The sequence below is a fragment of the Scomber japonicus genome, chromosome 12 (genome assembly GCF_027409825.1).
Source record: "Scomber japonicus isolate fScoJap1 chromosome 12, fScoJap1.pri, whole genome shotgun sequence".
NCBI classification, from domain to species: Eukaryota; Metazoa; Chordata; class Actinopteri; order Scombriformes; family Scombridae; genus Scomber; species Scomber japonicus.
The window spans coordinates 20782724-20808648 of NC_070589.1; the positions used below are offsets into that span (position 1 = coordinate 20782724).

The window sequence follows — 25925 nt, forward strand, 5'->3', positions numbered from 1 at the left end:
CTGCTTCACTGCTTATATGTCAGTTATGTGTTTTAACATTTTAAGACTAAACAAGCACTATGATATTAAGGAGATCTTATCATCAAAATAATAATCTTTTGGTCTGTGATGCCCACACTTGCTATGTTCAAAATGCCTCCAAATGTATTATTCAATCAGTTAAGGATTATGTTCAAGAGGCTTACAAAACTGAAAGAGATCAGTTGTCAGTAGCAATAAAAAACACCCCACCTGGACCACCTTGAGTGCATGTTAGGCCTGTCACCATGAGGCCTCTCTAAAGGGCCCAAAGGGCCACTTACAATCAACCTGTCAATGTCACGGATGCCTGAATGTTGGAGAAATAAGATGAGACCGTGTTACAAATCATTTGGCATCAACATGACAAGTGAGGGATCCCAAATGCCAAATCTGGACACCTACCTGGTTTTGATGCCACGGGTTTTGGTAGGTGCTGGTTGTCCTCAAGGCCCTGCTTCGACATGCTGTGCATTCCAACCAATTATCTACCCCAAGGTGCAACAGGTTCACACTTTAATCTTTGATGCCTCCTCCAATGGGATATAGCTGGATTTAAAACAGGGAACAGGGGTGGGACAGCCCTTAAAAATCTGTATACATAGCAAACATGAATCAACTTCAAACCAACCCACTGAGGAAAACAAAAAAGTCTTTCAAAGAAATACCTTTATCCTCACTATTGTTTCATCTTGCAATGGCTCGTCATGGCCTATTTGGATGCTTGAAGCAAGTTTCAAAGAGAGAGCAGCAGCTGTAGCCTTAAACATTACAGCGGTCAAAATGTCCTTTAAGTTAATACAAGGTAGTGAAATGTGCTTTTAGATGCAGGTCATTTAAAGGGTGTTGAAAATTTGAAGAAATGGACCATGGAAACCTCACGTCCAACCAAGTCATCCTTTACCAGGAAATCCAGTTCCCTGGCATGGATGTCGTGTTCTATGTGTACCCTTACACCTTGCCAGTATACCCACATCCTGCAAGCCAGCGATTCCCATTCCTTGTCTCAACCATCTGTCACGGATGTCCCAGGACATCTCCTATCGTCTCCAATGGCTCCCACATGTACTGCGCTGTGTGTGATTGGGAGAATGAAAGGGTCACATGGCAAATGAAAACCAATATTTGAGTTACATCATATGCATAGTAGTACAACTGCTCACTTCAGTGTCGAAGAGGTTAAAGATCGGTTATGGCCTCTGGTATGAAAAAATGTGTATTGCAACAGTATGTTTTCGGCAAACTGATTAATCCAAAAAACATGACGAGGCATGGTTTATTCATTACTTCACCACTTTATCACTTCCAGTAAACGAGATGACCTCATAACCTTTGTTTTCATAAACTGGGCTGTCAAAGTACGTGAGAACAACCTTTACGCCATAATGACTCAATATGGAATCAAACATTTCCGTATGTACCCGGGGCGGAGTGCAAAATGTTATGTAAATCCCCTTAACGACCTTTTCAGGCTGCCGACAATCACCATACAAAAGTGATTGGCAGCCGACACTGGTGTGCATTTATCCTTTGCCCCTGCCTGTCTCTCTCTGTAGCGCCCCCTACTGTGAGAGGCGTGGGGTAGGGTGCCCAGTGGCACTTGTTGCCAATGGATGAAGCCAGCATGGATCCTCTCATGCCAACGATGCGGGTCGTTGTAATAATGTTCGGTTTGTTTCCTGCTTCACACCTCCTTTGGGATTTTGCCCGACCTATAATCCAGTACATGAGACGCAGAGGGAGGCATCCCATGCCTGTCCATCTGAGTTCCAGCACTGCTTACCCCAAACTCGCTCCTTTGTACGACTTACACAGCAGTCTATTGGTTGTCCAAGGGCCATTTCATAAAGTGCGTCTACTACCATGATTATTATGATTAATGAACCCCACACCATACGCCCCAAAACCAGAACCACATTTTTTTAACACAATGTAAAGACTCATGAAACTGCAAATAAGACACTTTCTTCTATGTACAAACACACATTCTCTCTCTGTCACACACACACACACCAGATCAGCATTCCCAAGCCCCTTACTGAGCGTTTTTATCCTTGCTAGGCCTCATCTCAGAGGGGAGTAAGGCCCCTACTGGGATCCTTACCCACTTCCTACTGCGAAGCCTCTTTGGCCCCTTGGCAGCCCTCCTCCATTCACAAACTGCAGTTTAGCCTCACTCGTTGCTTCTTTAGCCATAAATTTACTTTGATTTGGGCATGACTGACTCAGCGACTTGGATAACGCCTCACAAGTGATGATGTAGTCCATATACAATAACCAGAAATATACCAAAAGCATATTTTCCTGCTGAGAGGGATTACTTTGACAGTCTCCAGGGTTCTACTGTAGGTCCCTCAGCATGTGGGACTGTGGCCCCCAGGTGGGGATAGGTGTTCTGAGGAGATTTAAAAAATAAAGAGAGAGAGAGTGCATGTGTGTGTCTGGGGGTGCATGTTTGTGCACGTGTAAGAGAACGTTTTTAAGCGTGTACACCCAGAATTTGTTTGTGTGTTTGTGTGTGTGTTATTTGGGGGGGTGATATATACACCCCCTACGGTCCTGTTTCTAGCCCTCCGTCCACACATCACAACTGTCAGTATCTAGTGAGATATGAAGCCGAAAAGAAGGAAGGCGAAAAGAGGAAAGAGAAAACCCTTGGATTGGATATTACCGCTGTGTTCGCCTGTGGAGCGTGGGAAGGTGGAATTAGCTGTACGTCTAGGATCTTCACTGTATATTCGGCTCACTATGGTATGTTGTGAATGCATATTATGATATTGGCATCCAATAAAATCAGCTTTTTACATGTTTTGTTTCAATCCTCATACAAAAGGGAGATAAACTACTATTGATATTTTTATTTTAATTATCCAATTTATCATTGAACATTATTTTCTGCTTCATATATCTCATTTGAATCCAAAACATACATTTTAGAAGACAACAATAACAATTTGTCTGCAATGGTGCATAGACAGTATTGCATGTATTTCAATACACAGTATTTTCCAATCTGAATGTGTAATATTCCAGATGGGATTATCTCAGAGTCCAGATATGTGAATTGGCTAAGGAGTGCAGCAGAAGATACAGCAGTTATAAAATACGATTTTGACAGGTTTTATCACACCTGGTCTTTGTTTTCACCCTACCCCCCCACAGCTGTATCAGCAAATCAAACAAAGGTTTTTAGATACATTTTACTTCTTGTGTTAAATTGGCCTTTGAAAAACAGCCCACAGTTTATGCATGAGAAGAGCATATAATTTATTTCTGTTCTCAGCTGCTTTTCTATTTATTAATTAATGTTTTCATGTAATTTAAGTTTGGTGTTTAAGTACAGGGGTTCATACTGATCCAACTGATGGAACCACATAAAAGTTAAGATGCTCAACAATGCCAATGTTAGACTTGCGTTTTGCTCTAAATGCTCACATAACTTTGTTTTTAAAACAACTGAATAATAATCATTTTGAAAATATGTGTTTCACATCATCCGTACTACAGTATGGGGGGGAAAGTGAATTGCTTTTTATGCAAATGTGACTTTCCCAACTCTACCTACCTAAGGTGGACTCAGACTTTATGCCTCAGATGTTTATGGTGTGTTTTTTTTTTATCATACTTAGTTTGTTTAGAATAGCTTTGATAAGATGCAGAACTTCTTTTTATTAAAGAAAGCATGGAATTTGTAGAAATTATTCACCAAACTGGCAGGTGTCAAAATGTATGTCTTTGGCAGACCACAACCTGAGCCATATGAATGTGTTCTTTTTCAGAGATTGTTACATACAGTGCACATTTAAACCAAATTTGCAATGTAAGTTTTAATATGTTTTAAAACCTCCTTTGAATTGTTTGCTTTATTGGGTTCAAGTAAAATCTGTAATAAGAGGAAGAGAAAGTGAGGGAGACAAAGACAGAGAGCATAATTAATACCAGTTTGTTTTATAGTTACTAGGGGTTTTGATTGCAACATTGATTGTCAATCATTTTATACTCATACGTGTGCAACAGTCACATACTGAACACTGAAAGAAAAAAAAGCCTTTGCTTAATGATTCTGAGCTAAAAGTATGAATCTACAAGAATCTTAACAAACTCCGTAACCACCTTTCACACAAAAGACAGCAGTTGCTGTGAAGATATGCTGAAAGCGGTCTCTCGGGCGGTCAAAACCACAAATTATGGTTGCAGAGTGAGACGGCATTATGACTCTTCACTGTGTGGTCCATCACCAGCTATAGACCCTTCTCCCTCCCGCTGTTCTCTCCTGCCCTTCTCCCCTCCTGCTGCCCCCTCTGCTGGGGGTAGCAGGCATAGTTGACCCTGGTTAAAATTCAATTGACAATAATGTGCTTAGACCTTTTGTCAATGACCTGCTCAGGGATCAAAAGGAAGTGGAAGTTGCAAAGTTGGAAAACAAATACCTCAATAGGTTTAAATTGACTGTACAGTGACAGTCATCACCTAAAGGCCCCTTTGGCAGCTGTTGTAAAAGACTTCCTATTGATAAGCATCATGTAGATACTAGACAGTTAATACTAAGGACTTTATTCAATTCACACTATATGAGAAGTTTCTGTGCTGTTTCATGTCAACACCCCTAAATAGATTAGACATCTGAAACTTGTAAACGCATTTAATTTACAGGTACAAACCCCAAATTTAAACCCCCATTTTTCTTTTAGTTTGACATGTAACATATCTCATTACATTCACTCTAACAGCACTGCAATGCAGATATAATTGAACAGGATATCACCAGTGACGTTTCGAGCTTTATGCTCTTCTTCAGATAAGGCTCGAATGGCTGTCATGAGCCTTAGATGAGGTGAAACCACAGTGTGTGTCATGCAACATGGAGCAGTTAAACTCCAGTCCACTCATGCCGTGGGAAAATGTGAAAAAACACCTCACTTCTGTAAATGTGATGGTTTGGTTAGAGAGAAGAAGGGGCAGACACAGAGGAAGAAACAAAGGGAGGGAGGATCCTACATCCTAAAAGGATGTGAAATGTATTCGAGTATTTGCGCCTTTCCGAAGATTTGTGTGTACGGCAAGAACAATTATCAGATATGAAATAGATAAAATGCTGAGGCCAGACAGAAATATGTCTACATTATTCTCTAAATGATGTGATTTTGTTGTTTTTGCCTTTTACACACTTAACACAGACTTTTTGTTGCAACATGCAATTGTATGACAGAGGTTCCGTTGAATAATGTAGTAATGTATAGATGTATGGATGATGCCTTAATGAGGAAAAATACAAAAACACAATTGACTACTTTTAAAACAGTTCTTTGGACATTGACTGTCTTCACTTGATACAGTGAAAATGTATTTTGCATTTTGGTGGCAGTGATGCCCTTGAAGTTATACACCTTTGACAGATTAGTTGCTATGTTGAGTGAGTGACAGCCTTTTGCAGGACAAATGAATTGTGCTGCACATTCTGAATTGATGTGATGATCATGTTACACCCACCAGCCACAGACAGCAGGTTCAAATGCCTTGAATGCATAAAAGAATAGGAAGCAAAGTTATATCAAAAATACAAATCTTTAAAATACAAAATATAGTTATATAGAATCACTTTAGGCACCAAACAGGAAGTTGGTTGATAGCAATACATTTAAGGGCCACGCACTTTCCTTTAACATCTGGATCAGATTAATAGGTCAAAACAGATATAGAAAGGATAATCAAAGAGGTGGATTGCAATAATGTGATTTGGTACAGTGTGACATTTTGACTTGTGTTGTTTGTTCTCTCTCTCTTTTTATTATTATTTTTTTGTTACACTTTTTAAATTCTCCTATGTTGTTTTGAATGTTTTTGGCTTGGTTTGATTAAAAAAGGGTGAAAGACTAGAAAAGTTCCTTGTGTCATCCTACACCCTTTTGAACATTGAATGGTTATTATTTTGATGTTTATCTAAAAAAAAATGCTGTTACTTCTATTGAGTTTTATTTCGTTGCCTATATGTTTTATTTTGTTATTTTAACATGTTTGAATAAATAAAAATAAACTAGTACGATTATGATCTGATTGAAGTAACTTTTGTTTTGAGAGCTGCAAGTTTTTCAGAAAATGTGATTATAAGCGAGTGAGAAAACCTTGGCTGGGCTGAAGGTGTAGTTATCCGCTCGGCCACAGGGGGAAGCACCTCCCGGTCTGAGGCTCACGGAAGTCTTGCAGAACGGAACCTCTGACGTGTCAAATTGTCGCCATTTTCCTGAGGAAGGAAACGCCTTGAGAGGAAAGGAGGAAACACATCAATTCTGTACGTATGTGAGAGAGACTTTAGTTAAGCCAATTTAATAGTATATTCACTTAAATGTAATTGTACAAAAAAAGCTACACGTGTGAGCAAAGTCTTGTTTGTGTCCGCGGTTACAACAGAGAGAACGCCGAGAGAGGAACAGCGACAGTGACCCACTGCTAAAAGCTAACTTTACCGATTAGCTGACTTACCTTAAACGATTTATTTGACTTCCTCAAGGTAACATTCTCATTTTCCAACCCGGGTCCACACTCTTGCTACGTTTAATTAGCATTAAAGGTGCACCGAGGCTCTTAACATGCCAGACAATATATTGATATTTGGACTAATGTTAGCATTGCTATTTAGCAAGCTAACACTCGCCGTTTGTTTACGTGGTTTTTAACCATCGCACCGTGACAAATTTGCTATAAATTAACACCAGTTAGCCACTTTATGTCACCGGTAATGGCATACTTTGGGGTCGTAACAGCTAGCCTGTGTGAAAACGACTTTAAGAGCTACATCCTGCTTAGTGTTATACGCGTTTGAGGCCAAGTTAACAAGTGTTAGCATCATTTGTCAATGACAGGACTCTCTTACTTCTAATAAATAAAGTTTCCGGTGGGTTGTGTGTTTTCAGTGATATTTTCGTCATGTTTCAGATATGTACCGCCAATCCGGAAAGGTAAAACGTTTCCTCGTACCTGAATCGGCGTTTAAATCCGGTGTTGCTTCAAATGTCGTAGGTTTAGCTGGTATATACAATTATAATGGTCGAGTTTCAGCCCCGAAAAAACCCATTCGCCAATTGGTATGCGTTGTCAACTAATATTTCCCTAATAGAAAGTAGTTAAAAGCGGCCACCACGATTTCCTGAAGGCCTATATGCCGTCTTCAAATAGTTTTTTGGGCAATTAAAAGCCCTAAACCCAAAGATGAATAATTTACTGCACTTTTACAATAATACGAGTTAGTTACACAAATAAGATGCCAATGTTTGACATTTTTGCTTGAATAATTAAACAATTAATTGAGATAGTTCGATAATCGAAAACCTAGTGTCGTAGTTCGATAATCGAAAACCTAGTGTCGTAGTTCGATAATCGAAAACCTAGTGTCGTAGTTCGATAATCGAAACATAATGTCTGTCAATTAACTAATCAGATAGATTTCCAGCTCCAGTCAGAATTACTTCTATGAATTGGGTTTAATTCCAAATCATGTTTACTATTGGCATGCTTCCTCCATTGCACCTGATTTTAATAACTGGTCTGTTGTTTCTCCTCAGGTTTTTTTTTTACACCAAAGTAGGTTCCCATCACCAGCCGCCATGGGGAATATGTTTGCAGGACTCTTTAAAATGTTCGGGAAGAAGGAGATGAGGATTCTCATGGTGGGTCTCGACGCTGCTGGCAAGACAACTATTTTGTACAAGCTCAAACTTGGAGAGATAGTGACCACCATTCCTACAATAGGTATGTCAAAGACCTCAGATTTGTTAAATTACTACTTTTTTATTATTATTGTAGCACTTTGAGTTTTTTAATGTGACTTGTTTCGTTTTTTCTTCTCAGGTTTTAATGTAGAAACAGTAGAGTACAAGAACATCAGTTTCACAGTGTGGGATGTCGGTGGTCAGGACAAAATTCGGCCGCTGTGGCGTCACTACTTTCAGAACACACAGGGTACATTTTGTTGTGATTTAGATCAATACTTTTTTTTAAATATTCATGTTAATTACACTGCACAGACAGAGTTAAATACACTATTCTCCATATGCTTTCCAGGTCTCATCTTTGTTGTGGACAGCAATGATAGAGAGCGATGCACTGAGGCCCGTGAAGAGCTCATGAGGATGTTGGCTGAGGATGAGCTGCGTAATGCTGTGCTATTAGTGTTTGCCAACAAACAAGTGAGTGAGACTTTTTTTTAATAGTAGCAGGTGTGTGGCATAACCAGTTCCCTGCAAGTTTTTCTTGTTCCTACCAGTCAGCCTCTTGTAGTCCCAGGATAGGCCCCTAATACTTTTTCCACTGTTTCATGTTTGTAGGACTTGCCAAATGCTATGAATGCAGCAGAACTGACAGACAAGATGAACCTCCACTCCCTACGTGACAGACACTGGTACATCCAGGCAACCTGTGCCACCACTGGGGACGGTCTCTATGAAGGACTGGATTGGTTGTCTAATCAGCTCAAGAACCATTAATAATTATGTGCTAGCCACAACTAATTTACTCCACCCGACCTCTGTCCTTGCTCTCTATTCTTAAGGTGTTGCAAAACTGAGCTACCCTGTTCAAAAAAAAAAATTAAGTACTGGAAGTTGCCCTCATGTCCGCTGTTATTTCCACACACATGCAGGCCAGTGGTAGGGATGATCTATTCTTGTAAAGCTGTCATTTTTTTGTTTTTGTTTTATTTTATGTAATTGTAAATATATTTGGTAATGGGGCAGCTTATTTTATTTTTTCTACCGTGGTTATTTCACTTTCTGGCTGTTGGGCAGCCATGTGTGTGTTGAATAAGAAAAGGGAGGCATGGAATAAAAAATGTACCAGCAAATGTTGAACCCAGGATCTCATTACAATCTGATGACTTATCATCTGGGCACACGTACGTAGGGAGTGATCCACGAGGGTCTGTTGATTTACAAAAACTGAATGAAATATTGATGCACTACTCGCAGCTACTATGGTTACTTTTAATAGTGACTACGAGTGACACCCCCTTTCCAAAAAATTCTGTTTAATAAACACTGGCATTGACTATTTGTACTCTGTACTGACATCACTCTGTCCAAGTTGAGAACTCCTGTGAACACTTACCAGCGTTTGTTATACAGTATGCCTGCTTGAATTTTAGAACTGCTGTAATGAGCTCATATTTCGTGGTGGTTTGGAGGGCAGTTTTTTGAGTCAGCGTTGGGTTTTTGTATTCCTATAAGTCTCAGGTTGATCATGTTCTGCCGATGTACTTGTTAGCAAAACTGCATGATGTGATCTGTTGGTCTTTAAGGGCATGCATAAATGGACTGGCTGTTTACATCATTAGGCTGCACAAGAACTATTACTCCAATGATTGCTTATTTCAACAGCCCTATAACTGTAACTTGTGTGTCCTGTGTGAGGAAATGGTAACAAAAGGAGTTTCACACTACAATATCCCTTGTGTCCTAAACTAAATGCCCTAGCAAGTCATGCCTTTTTTAATTCAGTTATCACAATGTGGGAAGTGGCGTTCGATGGCAATACGAAATCAGTTTCAACTACATGTTCAGCTTTGTGCGCTTATTTCTTCCTTTGCTGCACATTGTCCTTGGCGTTAACAGGAAGCCATACATATGCCTTCTTATCCAAGACACATGTTGCCTCTTTATTTTCAAGCTTCTTTTCTAAAAGGTGTGGGTGTTACTATACTATTCTGATTATGTGTTGGGGGTGCATTTCACTTTTTTTTGATTTATAACTGCCTAAATGTTTGAAAACCATGTTAATCTCAAGTTTGTTTTATGTAAAGCTTTTGTTTTGTGAGGATAAAGCACTGTAATTAAAGCGACTGGATAAAAATGTTTCTGCAACTGATTTTCATTCTGTTTCACTCTATGCAATAAAATTACTGAACGTTAAGGTGTTTAATGTAGCTTGTCTCCCTGCTTAGCAGTCATTTGTCCAATTCAGTTGAAATGTATAGAGCTTTAACAATTATTATCGATTTAATACATTATTTTCCTGATTAGTTTTGGCTACGAAAAAGTCGAGCTCAGTTTCCCAAAGCCAAAGATGTAACCTAAAATGTCCTGTTTTGTCCTGGCCAAAAAAACATAACCCAAAATTATTCAGATTACTATCACTGATGACTAAAGAAACCAGAAAGTATTCCAAGAAAGGTCAAATTCTGTTGATAAAATAAAGTCCCCTAGCAGTCTGGCCCTCCTATTTTGCTATTTTCAAAAAAAAAACCTTGAATATTTTGGACAAAAAAAGTAAACGTTTGCAATTTTCTGTCATTTCATTGACTGAACGATTAATCAAAACAAAATTTACAGGCTCTGATATCAATAATATAAGTTTCAGGTCTTATAGACAATAGTAATATATTTCAAGAAACAATACTATAATAATGGTGTCATAGCAACCTGTTTGGGCCATCACCCTTTGACCCAGGAAGAAATGTGATGCCCCAAGGTGATTGTAACTACCGAATGTTTGTGTTAAAGCAGTAATGTGGATAGCACACCCTGTTTCACATTGTGTAGGGGCGGTAATCTAGGACAGCATTCTTGCAGGTTGATTAGGCTGCTATGGTTAATGCAGCCAAGCCTATAAAACATGGCAGGAGAGTATGGTGGTGCTGGAAGGGGAGGGAGTTAGAGTCCTGGGTCCCTCATAGGGTGGCTTTGTCTGGCCCTGTCTCCTGCTGCTCCATCAGCTTGGTTTGTGTGTGGCAGTCTAACGGTACTCGGCCATATAAAAAGGACCCGCCTGGTTTTTTGCACTCTTCTTTATGAATGCCTTGCTCTTTTTAGTGCACCCCCCAGGTGCCAGCCAGCAGAATACCCCCTTTCAGACCAATTCAAGGCAAACGCAAACACTACACTCTATTATGACCAGTGGAGAGCATTCCAATGGTATCGCACCAGTCAGGGAGCTAAACCTAGAACGGTGAGGGATTAAGGAGCGCTGGCGTGATTGAGAAAAAGAAAAGGACCGGAGCTGCTGAGTAGTGCAAGAGGCACAGTAGGATAGAGATGTGCATGGATGAAAAGGCATCAAGAAGCATCTTTCAACAACCCTAAAAAAAAAAAAAAAAGCTTGATGTCATGTCCTATAGTTAAATATGCTCTTGTAGCACTGATGTTCCTTACTACAAAATATATTGTGCTAGTTAGTGGTAACACAGCTTTCCGCAAGCTTCAAAAGTTTTAGCCTCACTAACGTCAAAAGCTGCTGGACGTATAATATAAAAAAAGACAAGTTTATTTAGAGCGATAATTAAATCAGTGTCATTTTCTTAAACTGTAATAAGAAGGAAGACACCCCCACACTGTATTATGTGTATTATGCGCCGAAAGGTCGTCTTGGTATATAATTAAATCACGGGAGCTCACAATACAGTGTGCGGATGTCTTCCTTCTTATTACAGCTGCACTTATTTTCACTCAGCACCTATTAAATCAAGTTTAGATGTGCGTGCATTTTCATTCTTTATTTTCTTAAACTGTTATTAACAGTGTTAGGTTTCCTGGGCAGTAACAGCCACCAGAACCAGACGTAAGAATGAAAAATCATTGTCTTTACTTTGCAAAAATATTTTATATTGCATTGTATTTTATGTAATAAAAACAAAAATTGACAACCTATCACAATACAGAAAATGTGATATTTGGTGGTTTAATCACATAGATTGCGTTGAAAACTACCTCATTGTCAAACATAACAAAAAATTACACAAAAGACAACTCATTGTGGGTGAAAAAGTTCAAACATGTGGTCAAAACCTGTTGGTGAGACACATGGACCTGCATCCATCCACAATTCATTTGTCTGTCCAGGGTAAATGAGGTCTTCAGGGCCAGTCAAGCTGCTGTAGAGTGCTCTGTCCACATAATGCATCTTTGAATGAGGGGGTGGGGAGGACATTAGTCGTCCGAGTCTGTGTCGTGGCGCCGCTTGTGGCTTTGTGTGGCACCACCAGGGGCCGTCTTGTGGCTGGCAGGGTTACGGGGGACAGGAGACCCCCCATCAGAAGAGTCTGTGTCGTGCCGCTGCTGCCGATGATGGGGGTAGGAGGGCTGTCGCTCTGTCTTTGCTCCCCCCCTTGAATGGCTGTCATGGGGTCTGGCTCCACTCTGACTATGGTATGATGGATTATGATGATGGTGGTCCTTTCTGTGCCTGAAGAGTAAAAGGAAACAAACAATCAATGACTGGCGGGGATCGGGTAAGCTGTTGTGAGGCTGGGGAGGAAATAGCTTCCCAATGAGCTTATTTAGCTCCCAGTATGCAGGCCTACTTGTGGTTCCTAGTATCTCTAAAAGTAGAATGGAGGCAGAGCCTTCAGCTATCAGGCTCCTCTCCTATGGAACCATCTTTCCAGATTAGGTTTAAAACTTTCCTTTTTGATAAAGCTTATAGTTAGGGTCCGGTCAGGCCTGTCCTGAACCAACTCCTAGTTTATGCTGCTATAGGCTTAGACTGCCGGGGGACTCCCACTCCTGTGATGCACTGAGCTCCTCTCTCCTCCTCCTCTCCTATCCATTAATATTCATGTACTATTCATGCATTCAATAAACTAAACCTAAAAAAGTTGTCTGTGTCTCGTCTCACAGGTAATCTGGGCCTGTAGATGTCCGGATAACAGATTCCAGTCCCAGACGTACTAGCTTCAATGTTGATTTTCAATGTGCTTCTCTCTCCTATTCTTCCTCTCTCTCCTCTTTACCCCAACCGGTCGAGGCAGATGGCCGTCCACTTTGAGCCTGGTTCTGCCTGAGGTTTCTTCACATTAAAATTGAGTTTTATCTTGCCACTGTCACCAAGTGCTTGCTCATGTGGGAATGTTGGATCTCTTTAAAATTAAAACCTGAAGAGTTCGGTTTCGAACCTGCTCTATGTGTAAAGTGCCTTGAGATTACTTTGTTGTGATTTGGCGCTATACAAATAAAGATTGATTGAAATTGATTGATTTATAGTGACACCAACAGAAAACTCCAAATGGCAGCTACAAATAAATATAACTTATGTTTGCACAAGTTCAGCATATTAAAAAAAAATCTATTCCTCATTAATTCTGTGCACTACTTCTGTGTTTACATTATGATTCTTCTATGTTAAAACTTAGTGAAGCACCTAAATAACATTACTCAGGCTGGTATGTATATCTGTCTTCTACACACCTGATTTACAGGATTTATCTAAGGTCTTGGGGTACATGCTCCCAAACTTTAAAAGATGAGGCTCCTAGTTGCTCTCTGTAGGACAGTACCTCAGTGCCCTCTAGTGCTGACAGAGAAAAGCTCTTGTAAAGCAAAGCTGCAGGTTTGCTAACTTGTCCGCTATACTGAAGTTGGACATGTTAACGGGAGCATTGTGTAATATGATTCAGTACAATAGTCTTGTAAACTTTTTTTTGCAACTTTTAAAAAATATTTGCAGTAATTAAAATTGGATTCAGACTGTGTCAACGTTACCAAATATATGCATCAGCCCGATCCATATATTTGGTATAGTTTTTTTAAAGCCATAGTTTGTAGTGTTCATGTTATTTTGTCCACCCTCAGGTGACAGCTAATGGAGAGATAAGCAAACCTCTTTCTGTTGTCATCTGATTCGTCGGAGGACGAGTCTCTCCTTTGTCTCTTCTTTTTCTTTTCCTTCTTCTTTTTCTCCTTTTTGCTCTTCTTTTCCTTCTTCTTTTTCTCCTTTTTGCTCTCACGCCTACAAAAGTTAAAAACAAGGAGTGAGGATATTTATTGTTAAAGTAAAATAGCAAATTGGGTACCAGGCCTAATTTTATCCACCAAAACTATGTTGTTTTGTGTTTGCAGTGTCTGTAACATCACATTAGTGTTGAACAAAATATCATACACATAGTTCCTTATACAACATACTCACCGTTGTTCCATCGCCTCTTTTTCTACACTCTCAGATGTTGTTCCTGTTGAGGTTTTTGGATGACCCTCTGTCTTATGGTGCTGTAAAGAAAGGATTTTTTCCATCAAGCTGTAAAACCAAGAAATAATCTTTGACATAAACTCTGTGAACTGTTCCTTCACAACCCTCAAAAACATGTTAAAACGGCCTTTCTGATTCATTAAGACCTACAACTCATTTCCATCCAAACAGTTTAGTAATTGCTGTCTCAATCCTACAAATCTGAATCATCCGTGACCTTTCAAATGGCAGCAAGGGGAAAGGAAAGAACTTACTGTGAAAACTGGCAAGCCCATTTTAGCAGCCTCCTTTTCCTTTTGGGAGAGTACCATTTTCCGTGACCCCACACTGTAAATAGAAACACACACACTTGAAAACAAACATTCGACAATCATACTGCACTGAGATAAGCCGCTGTCTCACCAACACTTGAATGTCAAGAGGAACATTTTTAATGACTCTTAATAGAACACAAATAGAACATAGTGAGGGGCAGAGAGGGATGTTGCTTTTGTTGCTTAAGCTATTACATGTGTTTGCTCCAAACCTAAATAATCTAACACACATTAAAAACTGAAACCCTTAAAAGTGGTGAACCTTTTACATTTTTGAAATAGTATATTTATATATGAAGAGCATCTTCAAACTAGGCAAAATTGTTTGCAAATATTTGAAATCCTTTTGATATAATAGCGGTGATAAATTCTTAGCATGTGTGAATGTTATGGCATATGCATGTTATGACATTCATGTTGTTTTTCTGCATATTTCCACGTGTAAAAAAATGTGTATTGAATCAATGGTTGTTTATTTTCTACATGTTGAGGTTCCACTTTTTTCTTTGCGACATATACTATCCTTTTTAACTTGGTGATTCATATAGTAGGCCATATCCTAAAGTATTTATCCTCTAAAAACCATATCTTCTTATTAAAAAAGAAAAAATCACCTGGAGCTTCCCAAGCCTGAGATACGATCCACATTCTTCTCCTCGCCATCAACTTCTTCCCTTCTGCAAACATCAGCCAGGTCCTGGTATGACAAAAAAACATTTAATATTTTTAATGAAGCAAAAATCTTTCAAAAAAAGTGTACAAGCCTATGAGTGAATATAACTCAAGTAAGTGAAATACCTCTTTTGTCAGGCCAGTTGGTTGCCTCTTTATATTCTTGTGCCCACTAGATGGAGAATTTAAAAAGTGACTTAATAGGCCTTTACTTGCATTTGTCAATTATTTATTTTTTTGGGACTTAATACGTACAGAGCAGCCATCAATGCCTCGTGTTCTGCAGCCTTGACAGCAGCAATCTCTTCTTCTTTGGTCAATGGTTTGCCATCTTTCTTGTCTTTTGCATACCATGTCAGATCTTTGCCTTTCTGCCATCGTCCTACTGGTGCCATCAAAGAGTTCCCTGGAAACAACACGGAGAGTGGTTGAGAAAGATGAAAGATTGCAATGGAAAGAGATGAGATATAATGATATGCAGAGTGATACATAGCATGATCATCATACTACTGTAGTCCCTTTACCAATCCCTTTAACCCTCTGGTTGCATTAAACAATTAGGTAATATATCAACGCAATAATTTATGGCAATATTAGATATATAAAATTATAGGCCAAACAAATAATCGATTAATCAAGAAAATAGTTGACAGATTAATTTATTAGGAAAATAGTTGATAGTGTAATTGATTATCTATTGTGAACAAAAATCAAATCAGTGCAGTCTGTAACTAATTAAAGAGGACCCAGTCCATAAAATGTCACACAATAACATGATCAAACAAGTTCTAGTCTTGGTGGGTTTAAGTCTGTATGTGTTTGTAGATGTTTGAAACGGACTGAAACAGAAAAATATAGATTTTCTGTGTATGTTTACATTTTAGATTCAGATTTGTATTGCCGACTGTATCTTCATCAACATGGCAAAACAAGAGCACCAATGAATTAAGTGAAAAATCAAATACCTAATGCTTAAAAATACTTAATGTAACACATGCATGAATTAAGAGGTACTATTTCATTTTGGAGAGTGTGCCTCCTCCTGACAATCCCCTGATGACCTCACCAAACTTTTTAAAAAGCCCCTGCTGCCGACTGGATGTATTTCATCAATAAGGTTTAAAACTTCATCTTGACATCTAAATAACATCTTTACTGGAGTTTGTCCGGCGAAATTATTCAACTGAACCCGAAGATGAAGTGGTTTATTGTGTTTCCATCTTTTTTATGTCACAGCTGGGATGGCCTTTTACGTAGCTCTCCTGGTTGGCATGCTGACATGTTGGCAGCGGTGCGCGGAGCTGAGATAGCCAGTGTGTCTGCTCAGGGGCAGCGATGAAAAGGTGCAGTTTGGAGAGAGGACAACAGGACTAACACCAACTAAACCGAAACACCGTGTGATGAGGGACGCTACAACAAAAGGTATGATATTAAAACCATGATATTTGGTGTTTAAAATGTCTTTCTCTGTGGGAGCGGACAGCTGTTAGCTTCAAAGCCGCCAGCGTTTCCTCCGGCTGTTGAGCGCTGATAATTTAGTTTGCACTTACCGAGATAATTTTCTCTGTGTTTGTCCACTTTCACGTCGTCCCAGTTGAACTGGTCCTGGCCTCCTCTGACCCCTCCAGATCTCGAGGAACCAAACATGTTTAGTTAGGTAGTTTTTTTTTTTTTTTTTTATAAAAGCAGTCAGCTAACTTTAGCCACGTTTAGCACACGAGCAGATTGATCAGGGCCTTCGCCGTCCGCTCATCCGGGGAGTTTTCCGGTATGTTGACCTCGGAGCAACGTGTTTCCTTGTGGTGATGTTTGCTTTGACCGTCGCGGCTAAAGTCTGGTAGTTATCTCCTAAAATATCGAGAGAAGTAGCTCGCAGTCAGTGCTACTTAGCTAACTTTACTCTGCGGTTAAAACATAAAAGCTTACATGAAATAAAGAGCTTGTTCGTGCGAAGGTGTATGTTCCCGTTTAGTCAGAAGCTGTAGCTGCCAGCCTGTTACATTACTATATTTAAAACACCTTCGTTTTGGAGAGTATTTCCTTTTTTAAAAGCTAATATTAGAAAACACGTTTCTGTGTTTTGTCGTACGCAATCTTGACGCTCGTTAACGTGTTGGTGTTTGTGGCACGGCGTGATGACGTAGGCAGTAGAAATAACGCAGATGGCAGGCGCAGCAGGAGAGACGGAGGCAAGGAGGGAGACGATCCTCCGGAGACGGTCGTTAAACCTTGTCTTGGAGTAGCTCCTGATGTTAATGAGATACGTTTCCAGGCTATATTCAGGTAGGAAGGAAGGAGGATCTTTGTCTCCTCTGTCGATTATTTATCTGTCATTAACTGAGGCTGCCATTCATCTCCCGTAGTGAGATGGGAGTCAGATTGTTTCTGCTGCAGGGAAAGAAGATGATTCCCATATTCCACTTTTATTTTCACTCTGTATTGTTAATAGTGTGAGTGCTTTACAGTTGTAATGCTACCAAGACGACTGATGATGTATATGGAACTTTTACTGCTTTTCTGCCAAAGACATCCATTGTTTTCATATCTCAGCAAATGTACACAGTACACACTTGATAGCGCTGCGACTTATGATTATGATTATTATTATCTTTTATATATGCTTAAAGTTTATAAAGTATTTTTCGTTAAGAACAATGGCACTGAAATAACCATACAAGTACATCTCAGTGTCAGCATAACAACTTCCATTTCGACCATAGTGTGATTTGGATTACAGCAATCATAAATACATTTATGCATATTATATTATACAATATACAGCAGTAGAGAGGTAACTGACATTTTAAGATATGATAATATCAGTGTCGACTATCAACCACACCCCTAACCAAACACATACAAAATCCATTTTGTCCATCTTCCAATGTCCAGGTCTTTTCTCAGTCGCAGAAGAAAGGTTAGCTTTTCCATCTCAGTGATCTCCTTAATAATATCTAAACCAGTTATCTACTGGTTTAGATAGATAGACCTGAAACCGTTTACATGTAATTGCTTTCTTTGCTGCTGCTGTGAGTATTTTGGGATTTGTAGTCCCAAAATGTAACTAATGATTATTTTCATTATCAATCAGTTTTAGACTAATGTGTTGAGGAATCGATTAGTAAAAGACATGCAACCTAAAATGTCTTTTCTGTCCTGACCAATAGTCCATAACACAAATATATTTGGTTAACTCTCATGAAGTACTAAAGGAACTAGAAATATTCACATTTAATAAACTGGAACCAGAAAATGTTGGCCATTGGACAAATAATCCCTCAGGAAATGCATTTACCATCCCCTACATATGAATTCAGCATTACACTATTGCTTTGTATTGCTTAACATTGTGTCAAAGTGCAGTTCACAATGCCTGAGCTTGTTGTTTTTATCTCTTAGGTCAGTCAGGTCCAAGTTTCAGACACTTGTAACTCTCTCTCTTAAGTAATAATAAAGACTACTGAGACCTAATGGATTTCACATGATTCAGTCAAATATGAGTCACATGGTGTTCACTGCACATGGTTAAAGTCAAGTACAGTGAAGCCTTCAATTAGTGTCAGCCCGTGCACATGAACTCACGTCTCTCATTTCCTGTCACGCAGCTCTAGGTATGAAAGGTTGAGTCTTATGTGGGTGTGGATTCTAGGAAACTGCACGTTTCATAAGTCTTGTTGATAAGATATGCAAATGAGATTTTATTAGACAATAGTCTGGAAAACTGCCAAACCCCTGCCTGAGTTTTGCTTATTTGTTTGAACTATTCTTGTATAAGCTTTATTCAAATTTAAGCAGCATACATGCCAATAGCCATGGAATGATCCTTTTTTATTTCTAGAGCTGAGAGAGCCAAAATGAGTGCTTGTCTTTGTTTTATATAATTATAAATGATATATTTCTGGGTTTTGCACAACTAGAAGGCATCTTCTTGTGCTCCAGGACATTTTTACTATGTTTGGATGCTTTGTAGACAATTTATAAAAAAAAAATCATAGATAAATTAAGAAAAGATAAAAATAACTGTTAGGTCCAACCCCAGTTTATTCTAAATGATATCAGGAATCGGATGCAAATTGCTAGAATATAATCCTGGATAACTAACCTAAACAGTTGATTTATTTTACAAATGGAAATAAAGATCTCTCATTGAACCAATCAAAGCAGTATAATGCTGCTGCTGCTGTGCTTTTAAACAGTGCAGGTGTTTCAGATTCAGAGGTTTGAGGCTGAGCCGCTAGTCTATATAATTAATGGGATACACTGCAGTCCAATACTAGAACACAACCCTAAAAATGTCAAGCCTCTTCACTGACCTCTAAAAAAAGGTCCTGCACCTTTAATTAGCCATGTTGCCGTTTATGGAAACATTCAAGAGGCAATGGAGAGTGACTTTTGTCACTTGCACCTGCTTCCTTGGAGACAAGAAGGCTCACGATGCTGTGATTTAGTCCTCCAGGTTTGCTAAAGTCCAGGACAATTTCCTTTTGTTATAGTAAAATTTAGTTTCTATGTATTTATTTGTAATTTGGAGCATGTCAGAATGTCATGGATTACCTCATTTTCAGATTAATTCTCAACCCATCTGATTACTGACCTTGATGTAAGTAATGGGTCAAAGTTGTTAACAAGTAACCATGATGGTTAATGTTTGCTTTATATTGTTGTACTTTAATTGTTTAATAGCCAATCTGTAACTGGTTTCTTGTCGTGACTATGTGCCTGGAAGACTGAAAATCAGATGACTTCCTTTTTATTGTAGTTGTATTGTTCTTTGCAGCCAATTGTGTTTGAGCTTGTGTATTCAGGAAAGAAAAGAACAAAAACAGCAGTACTTTCACTTTCATTTAGTAGCCTGCTTAAAAACTATCGATGGTAAAAGAGAAGTTGGATAAAGTCACGAGAGAGAAAAGGTAAGATTTTGAAGGAAAACTGATCTATTTTTGGAAATATACACAGGGTGTTTTAAGCTTTGGTTTATATTAATATGAGCCTGTTGTCTGCAATGAAAAGCAGATTTTCCTCTTATCCTTTTAATAATTCTTAGTTGCTCTGTTCTTTCCTGCGCCCACAAGCTGAGTAAGGCCCTCCAATTAGTGAGTAATTGCTCCTCGACCTTACTGGTAAGCTCTCAGCTTGTTAAATAGCTGATTGCCTCTGCTCTTGTGAGACATGTTTTTGTCTCATCATCTGTGTTGCCTTTGACAACAGCTGGCTTATCATTTTTATCAACCGTATCCCACAGGAGCATGGACTTGTCTGAACATGTCAACCTTCTGTAATGCTGTGAATGCTTGTTGTCTTTATAAAGCCATATGTTGGTTCTTATGATGACTCACATTGTAAGATTTCAGCCTCACTCACTTGTTTACTATATTGAAATCTCCTCTGCTGTGCTCCTCCCTTTCAGCTATGGCTGGACCCAGGCCTGTGGTGCTTAGCGGCCCATCGGGGGCAGGAAAGAGCACTCTGCTGAAGAAACTCATGAAAGAATACGACAGCGTGTTTGGCTTCAGCGTCTCCCGTAAGTGTACCAGTCTGTGGTACTATTGACAAATGACCAATTCATTTATATCATTGTTAAACATATTTGAACCTGTAGGTCATCAGTGTTTTCTAGAAGATGTAATGTATTTTCTAAAAATTCAAATAGGGCTGCAACTAATGATAATTTTCATGAAATGTGTTGTATTAGTCTGACAGCTTTAAAAACTCAAAGATGTTCAATTCACAGTGATATTAAACCGAAATACAGCAAACTAGTTGCAACCAGACAATTTTCTGCATTTTTGTTTTAAAAAAATAATTAAAGGGGACATATGATGCACATGTCCAGGTGTATATTTTTATTCTTAGGTGCCACTGAAATATCCTTTAAAAAAACAACTCATTATTGTTTTATTATCTTGTACTGGACCTTAATGCAGTTTGGTTGTTTTGGCTCCTGTCTCTTCCTGAGGAGCCCTTTTCTAGGCTTCGTAAACAAACAGTAGTGGTAGTAGCAGAAATTCACTTTTTGTCTCATTTTTTACTCGAAATAGAAACTTATGTACAACTGTACTTTCTCGAGCCAGAATATGATTCAAAATATGCAAGTGGATGGCGTAACAACTCGTAGAACAATCTTAACAACAAAGACTACCAACAGTCAGTCAGTTGTGGTCAATCTGAAGTCATCATGAGGAGGAAGTAGAGGTAATAATGCAAAGAGGCCATGGTTTGTAACATGCAGGCAGCATTTCTACATACATTCACCTCAAGATTTGGAACATTAACCATGTTTTAACATAGACATCTGACATTATAACTGCAAAAAATAACAAAGCTCTCAATATGTCCCCTTTTAAACAATGAATCTATTATCAAAATAGTTGGTGATTCATTTTCTTTTGATCAATTAATGGAATAATTGACCATCTGTTTCAGCTGTACATTCAAAATTGAGTATAGTATATAACAATAAATGCTGTATTATCCCTCAGATACAACAAGAAACCCTCGACCTGGAGAAGAGAACGGGAAAGGTACAGCGTTGTTCCTCCTCTTTGGTCTTTATAGTGAATCATATCTTTAAATTTCAAGTCGGTAATTGTGTATCACATTGTGTGTACTCTATTTCTCTCCTTTTTGTGGGGGTTTCAGATTACCATTACGTCACACGGGAAGTGATGCAGGCAGGGATCGACAATGGCGAATTCATCGAGAACGCAGTGTTTTCAGGGAACATGTACGGGACAAGTAAAGCCGCTGTGCAAGACGTCCAGGCCAAGAACCTCATTTGTATACTTGACATTGACATGCAGGGTGTGAGGAACATCAAAAAGACAGACCTCAGTCCTATCTACATCTCCATCCAACCACCATCCATGGCAGTCCTGGTGAGAACAGAACAAAATGACATTGAATGGATAAATACTCTGACTTTGAGTTTGCTTTGTCACAGTGATCTGGTCAAACAGGTTGTGTGTGCACTATGGATATTTCTGGAATGTCTTTTAGGTTGATGCCACTTTTCTGGTTTGTTTCATTTCAGGAGAAACGTTTAAGAGACAGGAAAACTGAGTCCGAGGAGAGTCTCCAGAAGCGTTTACATGCAGCTAAAGTAGATATGGAGTATAGTAAGTGCTTCTGTTTTGTTCACAAAGATTAAGAACTCAAAACCACATAAATGTTCAGAACACAACTAAGCATGATTTTATCTCCTTCTAGGTAAAGAACCTGGTATATTTGATGTCATAATCATCAATGAAGATTTGGAGGATGCCTATGGGAAGTTAAAAGATACTCTTATTGAGGTAAGTTGCCATTGAAGAGCAAAAGTTAGTTGTTAACTGGTTGTTCCACATCCTTTTCTCTTGAAACATTAAAACCTGAAACATACTGTGTGAAAATATAACCAATAAAGCATAAATCTAACATGTTTGCTTTGATGATACAAAATCTGCCAACAACATCCGAGTTGGTAATATTTACTGTCACCCACTGTAAATGAGAAGCCTGTTTTTGTCTTCTTAGGATCTATTGTTACTAAATTTACCACAAATACTAAGAAGATTTGTGTAAACGTCATATGTGCTGCACAGGACAGACGTAGCAACAGTAATTAAGGGTGGCAGAGCTTAGCGACCTGCCAGTTCATGAGAAATAAAACACACCCTTGCTCAGTACAATACAGTCAGTGGTTTTACTGCCACAGCCTTGCTTTGTACTATGATCATGGTGGCATATGAGCCTCTTTAGTACATGCAATCTATCTGTGAAAAGTTCAGGAGCATTTCCTGCATGGGATCATGTGTGAATGGGAGCAGGGATTGATATTCAAGAAAATCTGTACCACCAATTTCCCACCTCAAGACCTCATAACATTACAGGGAAAATGCTGGTATGTCTGTTGTGAATGAGAGCAGTAACTTTACAGGACCATGAGTGTCTGATGAACCAACTTGCAACTTGTTTACGGTTGCCTTGCCAACTGACAATACATTTGTTGACTTTATGACTTTTCTTTACTTGTGTTCAAGTTATTTAGTCTTAGTAAATGAGCTAGTTAATTGTTGTGGATTTCTCTGTATTGTCTGATCAACCTTATTGTAGCTACCTACATGTATTTACACCATCATAAATATGTTTTTTTTCCTTTCTCTAGGAAATTACTAAAGTCAAGAAAGTCAGCATGTCTTCGTAGGGGACGAGCATCGGAACACCTTTTTAGTCCCGTCCAGCCACTCCTCAAAAAAAAACGCAGACCTCCATTCCAGTCGTCAACATTCCCTCAAATGGCGGTCTGTGAAGCTCAGACAACATCCCTCAGCGGATACATAGATGCGTAGCTTTTACACAGTATTTAGAAGTAGTTATCAAATGGTAACATATTGTAACGTGGAACATTTTCTTTTTTTACTGACCGAGAGCGCTTTCCAGATTCTTACTTTCATTTGTATGAAGAAAAAAAAAAGATACTCCAATAATGCTTACTTGATATATGACAGGCATGGTATACATGACTTTGGACAGGGTCACTGAACATGGATATACTGCTTGCAGCCTCATCCTTTCATCATCTTGGACTAACAAAAGAGTAACATAACTCATTCCAACATGTGGGTAAACTGGTCTGTCAAGGGTATGAATAAGCACATCTCTAGATTCATTGGTAACTGATAGTGAGTTATGCTACTCTTATCTCTAGAGGGTTTTTTTAGTGTGTAGTCAAGACTGGGTGGAAACGAGTTTGAGAGTCAGTCCGAAATATTCAGCCCCTGCATTCGTTTACTTCAGGCAGGAAATACAGCTCTAACTTCAGCTAGGGCTGGGCGATATGGACAAAATCAAATATCCCGATATTTTAGATCAAATACCTCTATCGATATTGCAACAGTATTGTAGAGATGACTGTCAATGCTTTCACAAAATGTTTACACCATGAAATCTTTGATAATCATCAGTAATGTGGATATAATGAAAAAGTGGGTAAAAAGTAAATAACAGAACAGCTCGAACAATCTAGTAAATTCAGAAAATTACATATTTTACTGTAATACAGCATTTAAAACCAGGAAAAGACAACTCTGATGACATATTGCAATATTACAATAACCAAAATCTAAGACGATATCTTGTCTCATATCACAATATCGATATCATTTCAATATATTGCCCAGCCCTAACTTCAGCATTAAGACTGATTTCTGGAACATGGCGGCTGTCAACTTTACTGTTGAAACAAAAAAACTATTCCAGTGCTGGTTAAGGTTTTTTTTTTCTTTTTTTTTTTAATAGACTCCCATTTAAGTTTGCTGTAGAACAATAAATACTGCTGTGCTCTATAAGGATTGAATCCCATGACATATAGGTAATGTCCCTTGAAACAAAAAAAACTGTGTTATGTGGAATGTCCTTTAGGATATGACTTTTTATTTTTTTGTGGAGTTGTGACAGAACAATTTACCTGTTTTATTTTATATTGTGTAATAGTATCATTAGGCAGCCTCACCTCCACAGCAAAATGGTATTCAGTGGACATGCTTTTTAACTTTGAAGATATTGCTTAGAATCAAGCACACTATAAATCTCCTTTTTACTGTAAAACTGAGAACATATTTATATCCTGTTATCCTGTCACCTTCCCAGTTGATAACAACTGTAATTTGGTACCTTTTATTTCTTTATACGATCAATTCAATTTCATGGGATATTAAAAATTCACAGATTTTGTGACACCCATTCCTTTGTTCATATGATTTTGTATTCCTGTCATATTGTACAGTAATAGTGCAAATGTTACATCATACTCAAAGAGATGCATGCAGTCCTCTACTTTGCCATTTAACACTTAACCAGCTCTTAAAAATGTGCTACTTGTGTTATTATGTATTTCTTAAATCCATTAAACAGCCAGCATTGACATATGTTGCTTGTTGAAACTTCAATAAATGTTACAATATTTAAAGAAAAGTACTGTTTGTATTTGTGTTTAGATATGAATAAGAAGACACTGATCATTTGCAGTACATTAATTTAATTCAGATCGAACACTTTTGGAAGACAAACGTCTTTCAGAAACTACACATGTGCAAGCGATTACAATCTGTTAGTGCTGTAACACTGAAATACATAACATGATTCTTGTAACTGACTAAAAAATCTTTAAACAACACACACACACACACATATTTGGAGGAAATTATTCTAGACACTTAAATTGCATAATGAAGGTAGTAAATTCTGTACTTGGCACAAACATTTCTTCGTTATTAAATACAACATCACATTACTTTGAATAAACAACTGCTTTAAAAAAAGCAGATACATGCAGTCACTCATCTAACTATATATCACTTACACTGAAATTTCCCTGTGATTATCCTGTGAGTTCACATGGCACCGCACCGCATTAACAGACACAGATATGTCTACAAACTGAGTACTGCATGAAAATCACAATCAATGTAGAAACATCTGTTTCACACAAATAAATTATATAATTGCTATAGTCATTTGAGATCTGTTGTTTCAGTCTACCTAACAAATGATTTGCTTGTAGTAATGTCATGTTTGCTGCCCACCTTCAAAATCATTCACTAACAAAGGTGTTGTGAACTTATTTTTGATAACGTTGGAGGTTGAGTATATTTGACAGCCTTTGGTTAAACTTACAACTGATCATGAACCACAACTGTCACCAAAGGTCTGTTCAGGTTGACATAATGAGTATTGCATTATTTAAATTAACTTATTGCAATACAGTAATAGAAAGGTCTATACTTGACCTCATTAATATTCATTAACTCCAACTATTGCTGTTCCAGGAATTGGTAACTGCAAAAGTGAAAAAGGTAGCATTTCTTGAAAGGTACAAAAGTAAATACCAAAAATATATATTGTGTATGTAAATATATTGCTATTTGTTTATGTATAGAGCATCACTAAGTCTACTGCCTGTATTCACGACTGTGAAACTATGTGTAAATGAAATAA

At 38.4% G+C, this 25925-nt stretch overlaps 3 protein-coding genes across 3 annotated transcripts; 2 read left to right on the top strand and 1 right to left on the bottom strand.

Annotated features, from left to right (window-relative positions):
• The first annotated feature begins 6284 nt into the window (after positions 1-6284).
• Positions 6285-9918, top strand: arf1 (ADP-ribosylation factor 1). The gene is made up of 5 exons (XM_053329433.1): positions 6285-6307; positions 7578-7764; positions 7864-7974; positions 8077-8201; positions 8340-9918. The coding sequence occupies exons 2-5, from the start codon at positions 7620-7622 to the stop codon at positions 8496-8498; spliced, it is 540 nt and encodes a 179-aa protein (XP_053185408.1). The 5' UTR covers positions 6285-6307; positions 7578-7619; the 3' UTR covers positions 8499-9918.
• A 1508-nt stretch (positions 9919-11426) lies between these two features.
• Positions 11427-17029, bottom strand: c12h1orf35 (chromosome 12 C1orf35 homolog). Its single transcript, XM_053329459.1, has 8 exons — positions 16502-17029; positions 15207-15357; positions 15078-15123; positions 14894-14976; positions 14220-14292; positions 13906-13985; positions 13600-13728; positions 11427-12186 (listed from the first exon to the last, which is right to left on the bottom strand). The coding sequence occupies exons 1-8, from the start codon at positions 16596-16598 to the stop codon at positions 11931-11933; spliced, it is 915 nt and encodes a 304-aa protein (XP_053185434.1). The 5' UTR covers positions 16599-17029; the 3' UTR covers positions 11427-11930.
• guk1a (guanylate kinase 1a) lies at positions 16170-24932 on the top strand. Its single transcript, XM_053329460.1, has 7 exons — positions 16170-16373; positions 20359-20472; positions 21431-21472; positions 21591-21826; positions 21982-22066; positions 22158-22243; positions 23095-24932. The coding sequence occupies exons 1-7, from the start codon at positions 16352-16354 to the stop codon at positions 23131-23133; spliced, it is 624 nt and encodes a 207-aa protein (XP_053185435.1). The 5' UTR covers positions 16170-16351; the 3' UTR covers positions 23134-24932.
• Positions 24933-25925: the final 993 nt, after the last annotated feature.